At 41.6% G+C, this 17,375-nt stretch overlaps 1 protein-coding gene across 1 annotated transcript in view; it reads left to right on the forward strand.

Annotated features, from left to right (window-relative positions):
* Positions 1–7,155, forward strand: part of maml3 (mastermind-like transcriptional coactivator 3) — a 108,006-nt gene extending 100,851 nt beyond the window's left edge. The window contains exons 5-6 of the mRNA XM_053340260.1: positions 1,474–1,552; positions 5,027–7,155. Coding sequence (XP_053196235.1) covers positions 1,474–1,552; positions 5,027–6,129 — 1,182 coding nt within the window. The 3' untranslated portion in view covers positions 6,130–7,155. The remainder of the gene's footprint in view (positions 1–1,473; positions 1,553–5,026) is intronic.
* Positions 7,156–17,375: the final 10,220 nt, after the last annotated feature.

Consider the following 17,375-nt stretch of genomic DNA (forward strand, 5'->3'; position numbering starts at 1 on the left):
TTTTCTTTTTATTTCTCTCTCTGTGAGGGAATCAAGTGTTAAAGAGTTCTGAACTCTGAAGTCACCACCCACTATGTTGGTTTTAATTGGATCTGCAAAAACATACACAGACACACAAATATAGGTGTCTGAAAGAAGCACATCCTGCAGGGGTTTGGTGTACATTGTTAACTGGATATCTTACCATTTTAATTTTAATGAGCAACACCTTCTGCTGTCCAGACACACACATACAGTAACTGCTGGGAAGAACCCAGACAGCTTATTAATGATTAAACCTTTTTTCAATTTAATCTTCCATTGTTATGCAGTCACCACTGTGGCTGTGATATCAGAGCTGCCTTTAGTTTACTAATTAAACACTGATCAGTTATTATTTCATGCAGATACTGCACACACAGTTCATCCAGCCAGGATTACAAACATCTGTCTCTAATGTAACAAACAACTGTCTCTACTGTACTAAATGTCTGTCTCCATTGTAAGAAACATCTTCCTCTACTGTACCAAACATCTGTCTCTACTGTAGGAAACACCTGTCTCTACTGTACCAAACATCTGTCTCTACTGTACTAAACATGTTTCTACTGTACTAAACTCTGTTTCTACTGTACCAAACATCTGTCTCTACTGTACCAAACATCTGTCTCTACTGTACTAAAAGTAATTCTACTGTACTAAACTCTGTTTCTACTGTACCAAACATCTGTCTCCACTGCACTAAACATCCATCTCTACTGTACTAAATATCTGTCTCTACTATCTGTCTCTACTGTACTAAACCTCAGTCTCTACTGTAACTCATATCTGTCTCTACCTTGTTTCTACTGTACCAAACATCTGTCTCTACTGTACTAAACTTCTGTCTCTACTGCACTAAACATGTTTCTGTTGTAACATACATCTGTCTCTACTACCTGTCTCTACTGTACTAAATATCTGTCTCTACAATACTAAACATCTGTCTCTACTATACTTCTCACCTGCCTCTACTGTACTAAACATCTGTCTCTACTATACTAAACATCTGTCTCTACAATACTAAACATTTCTTTAACCCTGCTGTGCAGACATCTGTCTCACCTCTAATTTACTGAAAGTCTCACCCCTGCTGTATCAATGTATCATTTACTGTTGCTGCATGACTGACTCAGAATGTCATGAAAACTGTGACAACTGGCAGTTAGCATCTTATATACATGACAGTGGTAACATCGAAAAATGAAATCTGCACACATAAGGTTGATGTATAATGCAATGATAACAAACCAAACAAATATTTTACCTCAGTGAAATTGTAATGCCTGAAAACTTCAAAATATACATGCTTTAGGTCCAAGTGTGCAGAGCCTTCTGTGTGACCCTGTCCGTGTCTGCAATGATGCCAAATCTTGAATTTGTGAAATAGATGAGAATGCTTTAACACATTTATTAACATACACTCATTTTCTATGTGCGTGTGTCTGTGCGTAGCTCCAACAGCAGCAGCATCTCCCGAGACAGATGGGCCAGGGCCAGAGGAATCCCTACCCCCAAGTCAATCAGTACCAAGGTGAGGCATGAACACACAAACACATTCATTTGTGCAACAATGCACACAATGTATGCAAAAACACAAGAGTGGCAGCACCCCAATGGATTTTCTGATAAAGGCAGGACCTGACCTAAATTCTATTGATGTCCACATTAGTAAATTGATTTTTTTGGTAAATCAGTTCTCTATAGAGTGCTCTTTCTGTACCAGATGGTTATACAAAATGGGCGCCTTTGGTTCGGTATGTAAGCAAATTTATATTGGTGTCTCTCTTGGTCTCCAACAAGCATGGTATACATGGTGGACTGCCAAGACATTTAGACATTTAACAGATTTTACAGTTCATTCATTTGCATATTCAGAGACAGATACACACACAAACACATAAAGATATGTATGCAAACAACACCAGTGACTGAACATCACCCTGAAACCAAGCCTCGTCCTCTCTGTCTGTCTCTGTCAGATATATCAGTTGGCGTTCAGATGCTCTTCAGCCTCCCTCTCTTCTCTCTCTCTCTCTCCCTCTTTCTCTCTCTCTCTCTCACTGTCTCTCTCTCGCACTCTCCAAAAAGGAAAAAAAATAGAGAATTTTCCTGCTCTGCCTGTTACCACGGCAACTTGTCTGTCCTGGATCCCCCAGAGTTCCGGTGAAGTCAGAGAGATGGATGAGAGGAGGGAAGTGGGAGAGAGGAGGGAGGGAGGGAGGGAGGGAGGGAAGTGAGGAGTTGGGGGGAGGCTGGCAACAAGAGGAATAGGTAGATGGTCTGGTAGGTTGAAGGAGATGTTGGAAAGAAAGGCAGAAAGAGAGCGAGATAGAGAGAGAGAGAGACGAGTGGGTGAGAGGATGATGAAGAGAGGAAGTAAATGCACAGAGGGAGGAGGAAAGTCAAGTCGAAAGCCATTTATAGCCATCAGTCTGTCTGAAAGTCTAAGGGATAATGTGGAGAGGAAGCATGGAACTAATACACCTATTATTTCAGCTATCCAGCAGTATATCAGTGATTTAAAAACAATGATTGCATTCGTATCACCTGCAGTCACAACTTAATCACACTTACTGTATGAATTTTTACTAGTGCAGTGCTAAGTCAAAAATGTGCCTATTTGGAAAAGGCAAATTACTTCTGCATATATATGTATCAACATATCAACATCAATTAAAATGATATGGAATTAACAAATTGAATTGTTTTAATCCAGACAGAAACTTCACCAGTAACACTAAAGGTTGAACCGTAGAAGCAGTTTACGGCCTTCCATTGATTGATGCTGCTGTCCAATTGTGCCAAATTCAAAAGTGTCAAGTCATTCAGATAAACATTTCTTGATGATATGCAAAGGACATACATACATGCAAAATACACATACATACATAGGCTACAGACAGACAGAGATTCTTTGCTATATATTTAAGTGAACTGCACTGTCTGAGACTTCCTGCAGTAATCCTTGAATGTAGACGCTGAGTTTTGCTCACAGTAAACACTTCAGTAGTGAAGCTCAAGTCTTTAAAGTTATCATCACCACAGATGTAATCCCACTACCGACCACAATGTGGGTTGCAATGGAAAAGTGGCGCCATATTTCCACTTGTTGATTCTACTGGCAGAAGAAGAAGTAGAAGGAATGTTGTTTATGAGGTATTTTTTTATATATTTCTTGAGAACCGCTCATCAAAACAACTTCACACTCGACAGTGCACTTCCTTGGGTCCTCTGCAATGCTCCTACAAAGTGTGAAGTCAAAAAGAAAAAACGGTTGTCGAGGTACAGACAGGTCATACATACATACAGAATACAGATAGAGATTCCTTCCTTTACAGTTAGACAAAATGAGATGTGTAATAGATGTGGCTGTTTTGTGGTGTTACATTACTTCCTACTCTGCTCTCTCCTCTCTTACTTAAAGAGGACTATTATGTTCATTTAGTGAGCCAGATCATTTAGCTCAACTCAGCAATAAAAGCCGGCTCTTTCAGCTCCCTGACGGCCTTTATTCAGTACCACTTCTGGCTTTTATAATTCAGCCAAATTCAGCAATGTTTTGACCTATGATTGGCATGTGTGCACATATATCACTTCAACTATTCAATGAAATTATACTAAACCTTAGGCTGTCTAGTGCCTCATGGCTAGACTTGCACAAGTGAGTACTTGAGGGTTACGGGCTCAATATACAAAATTTTCACCATGCTTGACTCTTATTGTCATTCCTGAACTGGCCATCTGGACCACTAGGAGAATTCCTGGTGGCCTGTACTGTCAAGCCAGTGTTAAAAATGTGAAATGAAATGGATAAATCAAAGTTAAAAGGACACAGGGTAGCTAAAGTCCCTCAGAACTGTAGACCAATGCCCCCCCTCCCCAGATGCAGGTAGCATTGGACTGGAGAAGTTTCAATACTACTTACTACTTGGTACTGGGTTGTTTTGGTTGACACCTTAAAATGTCAAGTACTAATATCCAGCCATAATAATGCGTGATTGGTTGCATGCACATACACATCACACAACATTTAGTCAGTGCATGGAGTGCGCGTGGTGGAACAGTGTGGGGAAAAGATCGTCATATTATTCTGTCTTGTATTCATGTACAAAAAGGAGAAAGGAAAAAAGAAATTGTCTCTCAGACAGGATGGAAAAACACTCACGGTGTGCCAGCTCGACTCATGTCACAGCTCAGTGTGACTACCCCCAAAACAATGGAAAAATGCCATAATGTTAGCTGAGTGGAGTAGATGAGATGACCATATAAAGAAATCCATCACAAGCCGACGTCAGCCCGGAATGAAAGTAGAAAAACACGTTGGAAACTGAGCATTCAGAGCAGTCTGAAGCTTTTTACTCAAAGGGATTACTGCGACACACATTTACTTCATTATTTGACATGAACATCCAACATTGTAACATAATAAATATATATAGATACACATGTATATGTGTATATATATGTGTATATATATATACACTCATATAATAAGTCCCCTTTAAAGAGCCTGGAGAGTGTAATTTCATCGTTCTCACTCCTCTATTACAGTTTTAGTCCGAACTGTGAGGTGAGGGATTAGTGGAATGATGTCAGAAATGGGTTTATTAGAGGATTTAGAGCCATTTCCACGCTAGCAAACCTCCTCAGCTCTGCTGTTGAGTGTCTAAAAGGAAAAGTGAGGAAGTGAGGTGTTGATGTGCAAGTGTGGTTTTTTGGGGTTTTTTTTTTTACTGTGGTAGGATTTGAACTAAATTGAGAGGGAAGCATTTGTTTCTAGAGTAAACAGGTTGTCATAGAACATAAATCTTTCCTTCAGCACTGACTTGTTAGATCATTCTTGTGCACTATTTGGTGATTAAAGTGGATCTAGTGCAGAGGCTCCAAAGCTCTCTCACAAAAGTCCAGCTCCTTGGGGATTTCTCTCTTCATATGCCTCTCTTGTTCTTTCCCAACTCCATTTTCTCAGTCTCTTGTTCTAACTCCTCTCGTTCTTCTCCTCTAGGTACTCCTCAGGATCTGGCATCCAGGAGCCAGGCTCTCCAGAGCATTCGGGCCGCCCGTCTTCTACAACAACAGCAGCAGAACCAGCAGCAGATGGTCCAGATGAGTTCTGTTCAGGGCCAGGGAGGCTCTGTTGGACCCCAAACTGACATGGGCCTACCCTACGGCAACCAGGGGTCCAACCAGGGCTCCCTGTATGGGCTCAACCCCTCCATGAGCCAAATGATCCACCAGCAGCAGCACCAGAGCCAAAGCGTCCAAGCAACCATGGGTCTTCCACCGCAGCACAACCCTGCCGGAGGGCCACCCCGGCAGGCAGGTGCAGGGCCTGGGGTAGGAGGAATGCCCGGAGGCCCCGGAGGTGGAGGAGCTGGAGGGTATGGAGGACAGGGGATGTTAATGAACTCCATGGCACAGCAGCCCCTCAAAGGCCCTCCTAATGCCAAAGCCCAGGCACAGAGACTGCAAAGCATGCTGGGAGCAGGAGGAGGTGGCGGGGGAATGGCGCCAGGTGGTTGGCCGCAGCAGCAAGGACAGAGTCTGCAGGCCATGGGGGGAGGAGTTGGAAGGACTACAGGCGGAGGGGGAGGGGACATGGTGGGGTTCAGCTCTGCCCAGGGCTATGGGATGCAGCCGGGTCAGCCCCCCAGAATGGCTAAGCAACACTTTCAGGGTCCAGGCCAGGGGATGAGCCAGGGGATGGACCCCAGGGTGGGCAACCCGGCGGCAGGTATGGGTGGCCCTATGATGGGCCCTCACATGGGCGGGCAGCCCAGGACCAACCAGCCCCGGCCCATGGTCATGAACCAGGGGATGAACCAGGGGGTAATGGGCCAGGGGATGACTGGCATGGGGGGTTTCGGGCCAGGCCCTGGGGGGCCCGGAATAGGGGCAGGGGGAGGAGGAGGTGGACCTTACGGACCAGGGGGAGTTGGGGTTGGAGGTCAGCCGCAAGGCTACCAGAGGACAGCCAATCAGGATATGTCATCCTATGGATATGGGGGCGGGCCCTCAGGTGGAGGAGCCTTCGGATTGGGCGATGGCTCAGGGGCGGAGCTGGACTCAAGCGATGGTTGGATGGAGGAGTTTTTCCCGAGCCAATAGCTAATGGGGGGAACTGGAGACAAGTTTTTACTGGATGAACTGAACATTAAAGTAAGACAAATGTTAAAACCTGAGAAAGTCAAAACAAAAAGGAGGAGGACATGATGTGGACTGGTGACCGGCATGTTTTTGTTTTGTAAAACATGAGCAAGGTTATAAATTAGTTCATGTGTTATGTTATGTTGTGTGTGTGCGTGTGTGTGTGTGTGCGTGTGTGATAGAGAGAGCGACCATTATGTCTCGTGCATATTAATGAAAAACCAACATAGAGATTAAGAGGTGTATTTCCATTAGTTTCCCTTTTTTCTCCACGGAATGAGTTTTTCTTGTGTTCCAGTGTTTGAAAGCGAGCCCCATTTACACAGCGCTTTGAGCCAGAGCTTCAGCAGGGGCTGATTGAACATCGCAGGCTGATGAAGGGGGAGGAAGACTTGTTCTCAAGACAGCAATTTATTTGTGTTTGTGTGTTTGTGCCACCCAGCTCAGTGCTTCAGATCTCTCAACTGTGTGAGGAGCTGAAGGGAGTAGAAAGCACTCTCAACACTCCCATTTCCTATCTTAGATTTGTGCCCTCCGTACACACTCGCGCACACACACAAATCTGTCTCCCTCTCACGGTTCTCTTCACTTGATCTCTCTTTCTCTCATCCTCCTTCCCTCTCTCCTCCCGTCTTTCCCACCCTCTCTCCAGAGACTCGTTCCTCGCTCTCAACACTCCTTTCTCTGTTTAAATTGTGAACATCACAACAGAACAAATGATGTTCCTCCACCGCGCCACACGAGCGCACTCTGCCCTCTAGTGCTTTTGCTAGGCAACTGACGTGGGTGGCGTTTTTCGAGGTGGTGGGGGGTTCATTTCCTGTGCATGGCTGTGGATGATGGGCATGTACAGTACAGTAAGACAAAGAGATTTGAATGCAGAGAAAGAGGGAGACAAGAGGCAGCTAAAGCAAGCACTTGGACTCAAAGGCTCAGACACACACACACACACACACACACACACATATATATATAGACAAACCAACACAGATAAACAAGCATCAGCCTGGGAGGATGAGCGGATGTGTGAGAGGCAGCTAACAGAGCTAATATTACATTAAACCCTCCGCCCGCATGACACAAACCACATCACACGCATCAGGCCGACACAAAGCTAAATGATCGCTGGGCACCGAATGTATTCAAGCACCACAAGTGACTTCTTCTTTTTAAGGAAAAAAAAAAACAACAACAATAAAAAAAAAAAAACGCTCATTGAAAGCCCACCCACGTCGTTCTGTTTGTGGCTGTGTTTTATCTCTAACAATGATGCCGGTTGTGTCTGTCGATTTTTTTTCTTTTTTTTTTTAAAGAGAGAAAAAATAAAGAAGTTTAAATTAGCCTTCTTTTTAGTTCGTGTCGTCTTTTCGTCTTTTTGTCTTCCCGTCGCGGCACAAGCCTTCCCTACTGGTTGTCAATCACCGTCGCCTCGCTTTTACATCGTGGCTTTTTCTTGTACTGCAGCTATAAAAAAAACGCCCTCTCTCCAACTTACCACGCTATACTGTAACACTACTGTGAAGAAATGCGAGCCCGCCCCCCTTTTCCAGCGCTTTCACTAGGAAAATGAACCACTGCTAAAGCCTTGGGTTTTTGTTTTATAGACTCTGTAATTCCTGGTTTGAACAGTAGAGAAACTTCACACTGCGGACAAGCTCGACAGTTAGCATCAGAACAATCAGTGCTTCCACTGAAGTCTCCCCACTTCTCTGAGCTTACTGCACTAAACTGTAGGCTTTACTCCAAACATCATCAACAAGCTGTCCACTCTTTTGCCCTCATGAGTAATAGATATGTGTCAAATAGGTTCTAATACAGTAGTTGTCGGTAAGATATCACCTTACTTCTCTAACTGTTTTGTAATCTCAGTTTAAAGATGAATGAAAAAGTGTCTGTACATTGCATTACTTTGTATTTAGCTCATCAGAGTGAAAGTTTCGAGGATGATGCTGTAATCAACAAACCAAAAAAGCCTTCTTCTCTGTAAACTAACTCCTCGCCATCCAAACGCATTTGTTCTCACGGTTGCTGGTGTTGTAGAATCCAAACCCTTTAAAAATACAAACTTTAACCACCGCGCCCCTCGTCCTTTTCCTGTAAGTTGCATTTAGTAGCAACCACGAATGAGGTTCTGTACTTTGATTTTGTCACGTTTTTGGGGGGAGTGGAAGTCCTCCGTCTTAGTTTAGTTAGAGTTTTTGAAGGTCGAGGGCGTGAGGGATGTTTGAGGTTGGAGCGTGCCCCCCTCCTCCCCCAGTTTTATCAGGGCGAGATGGTCAAAACAAACCCTGCGTCAGCATCTGGATAAACTCTTGGATTGTTTGAGCTTTCGTTCGGGAAAAGCAGTGAAGCCTCCACTGCTCATGCTTCCAAAACTCTGAGAACGATCCAGAACTCCAGGCAGGCTCAAATAAAAATCGAGCGAACACTGGTCCGAATGGAGACAATGGTAGGAAAACACCTTGAGGTTTATCACTCTAAACTGTAGACATGAAGGTAAAGAAACACTTGTGGGGCAGTGTTCAGGTCACACAAGGTTGTGACTGTTTTTTGTCTTCTTTAAAGTGAAGGTTCGTGATATGGTTTGATATCCCTTCAGGAAGAGAAAGGAAGCTTCCTCCAAATATCATTATGTACCGGGACCAAGTCTGTAGACAACATTTTAACAAAAATTGTTGTTGTTGATGTTCTTTGTTTTATTTTATTTGTTTTTTTTACTGGTGCTGACATATATGTGATTATGAGAAAAAGTATATAAAAGATAATGGCTATTTGTAAATATGTTTTTACAGGTTTAAATACATCAGATAATACAGTCTCTACTCTGTAAAGAATTTACTGTTTGTTGGAAAATAGAGAAGTATTTTTATTTTGAAGTTTTTTGGTTTCACTTTTAACCCATCTGAGCTATGCCATTGCACTTCAGACAATGTCTTACTACTAATTTGTATTGTAAACCTCCTCTCTTTTTTGGAATTTTTTTCATTTGTTTTTTCTAGTTTGAGATTTGACTCTGTTCTTAAGCAGTGCTTATTTCTTTTTATCCTGTACAGAATCCTGAAATGTTAACATAAGAGAATTACAAAAACCTTTTTTTTTTTGTTTTGTTTTGTTTTTCAAAAAGATACAATAAAGAGAGAATGTTCTCGCTGATCATATTAAATGAAAGCTTCTGTTGTTCATTAAGTTCAGCGGCTGTAGCTCAGGAGGTAGAGCGGTCATCCACTGATGGAAGATTCGATTCCTGGCTCCTCCAGTCGACATGACGATGTGTTCTTGGGAAAAGATATTTAACCCCAAATTGCTCCTGATGGCTGCGCCAATGTTGTGTCAATGTAAGTGTGCTCCTGATGAGCAGGTTGGCACCCTGCATGTTAGCCCCTGCCATCAGTGTGTGGATGTTTGGTTTTTTTTAATTTTATTTAAACAAGGACAGTGCAAATTAAAACATTAACCTTGATTAAAGCAAGGAGACATGCATTGCACTGGGTTTTAGCAAAATTGCTATTTTCCGCCCATAGTCCCTGGCCAGGTAGGTGAAACAATAAATAAATCAATTAATTCATTGTTAATGGAAAGCAAAACACCGGGTCATGAAATTTTACAAAAAATATCATACCCATATCCCACCCCACCTCATTTTTGCAAAGTTCCAGCAATATATATGCAAGTATAAATGCAGTGTAATAAAATTATTTTACGGTAATTTTGATGAATGTGAGATGAAGTGTAAAAGTGCTTTGAGTGGTCAAAAGACTACAAAAGTGCCATATAAGTAGTTTACCATTTACCAATAACTGAATACACCAACAATATAACGGAATCACATAATTTGTAAAGTAAATATTAGCATTAGCTAGCGAACATTACTTGAATGGTTTTTAGATGCACACTTAAAGATGAAAATGGTAAAAGGTAAGATCACAGTGCAACTAGCTAACTTTGCTGGTTTATAGATTATATATCAGAATTGAAATAAAAAAATACAATGCCCTTTAATTTTTCTTTTGGCCCATAAAGGGCTGGCATTCTGCTAATGTAAGCTAACTGGTTGGTTAAGAACTGATGACGACAGGACGTCCCTCCTTGATGGCACCGGGCGCCGGGGTCAGTAGAAGTTTTGAATGAGTTGAATGTTAGGGAGGACCAGGAGGATCTTAGTGTTTGATAGCCAAATGTAGATCTGGCTAACATAATAGCTGCTAACTAGACATGATTGCCTTAATAAGTATCCTTTACACTCACAAGTTTGAATGCTGTAAAGTGCGATGAAGGGACACCACAAATACTTAAAGAAAGGTATTTCACTATGAAAAAGGCACAAAAGTCTAATCTAATGGAACTATATCTATTGTCTCTACCAATTATACCAAAAACATAATGATTTTTCCCCCCACAAAAGTTACATTTTGGGGCTACAGCTATTTTAACCCCCATTCATTTTGGACTACCTCATAAGCGCCCCCTCCACAACCGGAAGTTATGACGTTGGGACATGTAGAGACTTACCCATCTCATTAACATATACTCTATGTATAAAGAAATGTGGAATTGTTATGCTCTGGTTAGTGCTTATTGTCCATTTCGAGGCTTTATTCACAACAATACTGTGTCTGTGCGCCTACACAACATCTATATTTATCTGGGTTAGCTGACAAGCAGTCATTTCATTTCAGGGTCACAATGCTGACGGAGACAAATGCACACGGACGTTCATGTAGCACCAAAAACCAGACTGAGTAACTGCTGCAGTAATGTTTTGTCTAACAGACCTCATTTGCATAATTAGACTTGCATATGCTAAAGAGCAGAGCCTTAATTCTGTCTGGCAGTAATAACGACAATGAATCATGGGCTCCCTGTTGCTGTCAGCAGACGGACAGACAGACAGAGACCACACACAGGGCCGGGACCTTTTTGTTGTAATTCATCTTTTCCTCAGCCCGCCCCTCTCAAACTCACTCCTCCTCGCCCTCTGTCAGCCCCGCCCCTTTCCTTCATCCCTCTTCTTCATTCTGACCACCTTCCTCTACCTCGTCTCCGGCCATCCATACCACCTCCTTTCCTTTCCTCTGCTCTCTCCTAAAGGGTGCTGTGTTTCTCCTCAACATTCTACCCCCACCCACCAACACCACACACACTCACACGTATCCACCACACTCCTGCTTTCCCATCTGACATTGATAAATGGAGACTTACAGAGATGACAACATCATTACTCATGTTCAGTAGCGACACCACCTAGGACAGAGAAAAACGAGAGGAAGAGGGAGGATGAAGGACAGGACAGGAGGAAGATGGGGAGTGTAGGGGAGGGGGTTGCTGCAGTTGGAGGTGTTTGCTACAACCCACCCCCGAGCACACACCTTAACATCTCCAGAGAGCACGATGTTGAGGTGTTCATTACTGGTATGAAAAAGTGAAACAACTGTTGATAGCAATGGCAGCCTGGAAGATTGAAACTCATCGGTTTTCTACACAAATCCAATCAAACTGGTATGGCTGCAGGGCTGTAAGAAACAACAATTTTCTTTAGCGCTAAATCTACTGCTGCATTCAATTAATCATTTATTGTGTAAAATGTCAAATCACACAACACAAGAGCTTTGAGGAAAGTCTTCCAACTGAAAAAACACCCAAAATATTCAATTTATAAAGATAATCAAGCACTTTTCACATTTTAGAAGCTAGGACCAACATGTTATTTGGTTCTTTACTTTTGATGAGTTAAAATTATATGTTTTTCCATATTTATTAGCTAGGGCCTGCCTTTCTGTCAAGCTAGAGCACCAAGGATGACAGCCATGCTAGCAAGACTGTAGAGACTGTACGTGGGCACAGAGGTGCTTTAAATACTAACATGCTAGAGTTTAGACAGTAATGTTGTTTATGGTTTTTATTTAGCATGTTAACATTGTAACATTTTCTAATTAGCACTAAACATTATGTACAGCTAAGCCTGGTGAGACTAGTCCAGTTGTGTTAGAAGTATTTAGATCCTTTAAGTAAGTAAAAGTGCCAATACAGCAATGTATGTAAAGTAAAAGTCTTACTGAAGTAAAAGTATATATATTAGTTTGATGTTGTTTTGCAGTAAAAGTACATAAGTATTATGTTACTGTTGTAGCTGCTGGAGGTGAAGCTAGTTTCAATACAGTTAGCTAGTTTAGTTGAGTGGTTCCCAACCTGGTGACCCTCTCTGGGTCACCAAATCTAAGGGGTCATGAGATGATTGATGGGAGAGGAAAGAAGAAAAAACTTTTATTTCTCTCTTTGATTTTTGCTGAAAAATTATTTATTGAAATGAAACCATGTGAGAAGTTTAGAGGGAAAATCACTATTTGGAGGAGCTGTTAACAACTCATAGACATCTGAAATGTGAGCCGACTACACACTGCTTTTTGTAATATGTCAAAAGACAAACAACAAAAATGTTGGAAACCACTGGTTTCATCTTTAACAATGTGTTGTATTTTAAAAGCTTGTTATATTATCCATTGTGTCAAATCTTATCTGAAAAGTAACTAAAGCTGTTAAATAAATGTAGTGGAGTAGAAAGTACAATATTTCCCTATGAAATGTAGTGAAGTGGAAGTACAGTATAAAGTAGTATCAAATGGAAGTACCTTACATTTGTACTGAAGTACAATATTTGAGTAAATTTACTCAGATACTTTTTACCACTGGATTAATCACTAGTTATGATAGGTATTTGGTTAAAAATTATCATTATCATCAACTATTTGAGCACACATTTTGACCTTTTGAACCTTTTGGTGGCACTAAAAAGTCAAAGAATCAATTGAAGTGCTGGACCAACAGACGACCAATCAGCAGTGTGGATAAAATGCAACTACAAGTTCACAATGTAAAAGTTTGGTCTCTGATGGCCAACCAATCCACTTCAGATCTGTTCTTCTTTTAGGGGTTGCTGCAGCAAAAAAAACATAATCTCATCTAATTTCACAAGTGCAGGGGAGAGGTGGCAGGTAAAAGACCTCATAAACACACACGGAACAGCCGCTCTTTCTCCTCAGTGCTCAGCAGATCATCACCTGAGCAGACAATGAGCCAACCGCAAGTCTGAGTTAATGACAGTCAGTTTCCTCCTGTATCCAAACGCTTACTGACACACACCATCAGCCTCGCGCACACTCCAGAGGCACTGTTATGGGCTCTAATCAGAGCGACAAATGATGTGTCACAAAGAGTGGGAGATGAGTTAGAAGAATCATTCACTCTCTCTCTCCCTCGTGGAGAGTAATAAGGTGAAGAAATGTAGCTGGAGAAATGTGGAGTGGAAAGACATATAGGGGGCAGGGGATGGGAGAGTGCAGAGTGTGAATGCGTGTGTGTTTGTGTATATGTGTGTGTGTGTGTGGTGTCAAGTTGATGAATGTGGTAGCAGGAGCCATTGTGGTGGTGGAGGAGTAGGAGGCCACCAGATAACAGCAGAGCAAGGCCTAAGCTGTCTCATACCATGAATAAAACACCATGAAAATCTCTCTATAGCTCCAACTCTCTCTCTCTCTCTCTCTCTCTCTCTCTCTCTCTCTCTCTCTCTCTCTTTCACGCACACACACACACACACACACACACACACACATACACTTAGATTATTCTAATTACCTTCGGATGACTTTATCTTTCTGTTTCATTGAGTTATTTAAATTGTGAGTATCAGACTGTGGGATAAGTGCTCCGTCTGCTGCCCCGGCTTGTTTAAGATAACCTGCACATGTATATGAACTGTATGCTCAGTGAACTGTCTACATTCCCTCGCAACCTTCAAGTGGTGCCTTCAAGTCTGCTTGTTGGCAGATGATCAGCATCAAATAGTGTCATGTTGTGAGCAGTGATGTGGTTTCACCTTTTCTGTCGATGTGGTGCCATCTAGTGGCTTCTGGCTTGAACTGCGAGAAACCTTATCCTGCTCTTTGTGCTGCCATATATCTATGTATTAATCACACTTCACATAGATGTGAAATCATAGTTTATATTCATTCATATAGTTTGTGTAAGTTATCATTATTACACCACATCACCACATTATTTTAAAAACAGCTCAAAAAACATTTAATAAACCAAAAAGACTACTCAAAAAAACTATTCTGTCTCTCCTTCCTAGTGATACATTGTGCAGTGAAGCAATTGTGTGTTTGTATTTTATGACAACATGATACAAACATGACAATAAGAAGATTTAAAAAAGGAGTTTGAGTGTGAGTGATTTTGAGCTTTTTTACTCAAAATATCTAAACGGCCATTACCAATTTTGTACATCACAATCATTTTATGTATCGCTCCTCATCTTGTGAAAAAAGTTGTATAAGGCTGTCTGTGGCTCTGGGGGACCTTTGTCGAGTTCAATAAAATAACCCTGATGATGTAATCATGATGTCATCAGGGTTATCTTCACTTCAAATGGAGACTAAAGGTTTATAACAGCCTGCCATGTGTTTCAAACACAGGGTTTGAATGTAGTGGGTTTAGCTATAATGAGGGTTTAATTTTTTTAAATATATCTTGATCTCTGATTTATGAAATTTCAGTAGTAACTGGGATACTCTTTAAAGACCCGCTGTCAAAACATGATCAGCATAACAGCACATAATCTCATGTGATAAATTAGGAATTTTGACAACTGGGGTTAAGGGCTTGTTTCAGCTGTACATCTTGTTGTTTGTTTTATTTCCACATGAGGTGGATGGATCACATTAAAAATACTGGAGCCAAAATAAGGCTTGAAACGGAGAACTAGTGCGACAGAGTGAGAGCAAGTCAGACCAAAAACTTCAGCCTGTAATTTGAACTATTCATCACAGTAAATAATATTTATCTTCGCGCTACCATATTATATTCTTACTAACTGATGTCATTGACAGTGCTTGCAAAAACACAAGTGTAAAAAGTATAAACTCGTGGTTTTATGGAAGTTTGTGTGCTGGACTATTTCTTGCCAGATGCAGTGATGTCCAGGAATCTCTACTGGTAGCCTGGCAACCTCACTGTGGCAAAACTCTAGGAAGTCACAGTGCCCACCCAAGAAATAGTCACATGACCCCCTGTAAAACCACAACTTGCTATGTTTACACTTTCGGGTTTTGTACAGATTAAACACATGAGATGTAATTGTGAGCTGGTAGTGAGTTGATGAAAAAGCCTCCCTGAATAAGAACGTTTTTAGGCCTGTTATAAAGAAAGTACGCCTTCAGCAGATGAATGTGAAAACAACCTTTGAGTGTCAAACTCTGCACATTCATCATTCTGCACAGTGAAGCTTAAACATACAACATACGAATATTCAGGCCACACTGAGAGGAAACAAATCTGAGATTACAAGAAAAAGGTTGTAATATTACAAGAGTAGCATATTTTTGATAAAAAAGTCCTAACTTTATGAGAATAAACTGAATATAATGGCCTGTTTAAGGAGGGATATCAGAGGAATGTACTGTATCTGGTGAAGTTATTCTTGAGAATTATCTTAAGTATGTTTACACATGCAAGAAATTTGACTCTGGTTTAGTGGCTCTTAATGTACTTGCACACAATAACAACTCAAACTCAACTCATCTTCAGAAATATACACAAGGAAAGACTAAATGCAGATGAAACTGCTCTGTGAATTTTAAACAGGATCCAAACAGTGCAAAGAAGTTTACAGTGATGAGATAAATATTAAATGGTCAAAAAATGATTACTTAGTACACATAGAGTAGTTGGTTATGTACACCATATACAGCCTGTTCATATATACAGTAGTCAGTTAAATGTATTGCACAGTTCTATTTGGACTAAAATAAATATATATAATTTGTAGGTGCAGTGGGTATTAAAGTGCTCTAGGATTGTTGCACAGAGCCACAGAGAGTTAACTGTTCATAAGTGTGATGGTGAGGGAGAAGACTCTGTTCCTGTGTCTGGTGGTTTGGGTATGACCTGTTCTGTAGCTCCTGCCAGAGGACAGAAGCTGGAACAGGTTATGTTCATGGTGTGAGGGTTCTGCAGTGAGTTCCACAGCCTGTTTCCTGCCTCTGGAGGTGTACAGGTCCTGGATGATGGACAGGTCAACACTGATAATCTTTTCTACAGATCTGACTGTCCGTTGTGGTCTGTTCTTGTCCTGTTTTGTGGCCGACCCAAACCAGACAGTGATGGATGTACAGAGAATAGACTCAATGACAGCAGTGTAGAACTGGATCAGCAGCTACTCCCTGAGCTGGTGCAGGAAGTTCATCCTCTGCTGGGCTTTCTTTATGACTGTGTTGATGTTTGAGTCCCACTTCAGGCCCTGGGAGATTGTAGATCCCAGAAACCTGATGGATTCCACATCCACAGCGCTGTTGAGTATGATGAAGGAGACAGTGATTGGGGAATCTTCCTGCAGTCCATTGTAACCTCCACAGTTTTGAGCATGTTCAGCTCCTGGTTGGTGATAGCAGGGGTTGGAGTTGTTTGGGTGATGTCTCAGTTGGAGCTGGTGTGGGATGCAAAAGTGGGCTTATGAAACCTGCCGTTAAAAAACATTCAGGTTTCCGGCTAGTTGAAGGTTCTCTAGAGAGTGAGAGGAGGGTTTCTTTTAGCTAGTGATGTTCTGCAGGCCTCTCCAAACTGACACAGTATCTTTAGAAGAAAACCTGTTTTTCAGTTTTTCGTAGTTGCTCCTGTGATTTCTAGATGTACAGGATCCTGTCCTCACCCCTATAGGCCCCCTCTTTGGCCTGACAAAGCTGCCTGAACTATGCTATGATGAACCAGGGCTTATTGTAATTAAAGGTGCAGAACGTTTTTTGGGCACATATCCTCACAAAAGTTGATGTAAGATGTCACAGTGTCAGTAGGTTTGTCCAGGTTTATAGATGCATGCTAAACAAGAATCCAAGCAGTGCATTCAAAGCAGACCTGTAGCTCCAGTATCAGCTTGGGTTCATGTTTCACAAATAACAAAATACTCAATCTTCTGGCACATTAGCACCATATTATGATTGTTGTGTGTATATTCCACAGAAAGAACCACACAGACTTGGAAGACATTGCCTGTTTTTGTGGAAGAGGTCGACTGCAAGCCTGCCAGTATTGGAGCAGTGGTGCAAAATGATTCAGATGGTGATACAAGCATGAAATCCAATCTGGATTCAATATGGCAACCATTTTTCAAGATGGTCACCAAATGATGGTTACTGGAACTGTCCAAATTTAATGTT

Source organism: Scomber japonicus, chromosome 2, assembly GCF_027409825.1.
Source record: "Scomber japonicus isolate fScoJap1 chromosome 2, fScoJap1.pri, whole genome shotgun sequence".
Classification (NCBI taxonomy): domain Eukaryota; kingdom Metazoa; phylum Chordata; class Actinopteri; order Scombriformes; family Scombridae; genus Scomber; species Scomber japonicus.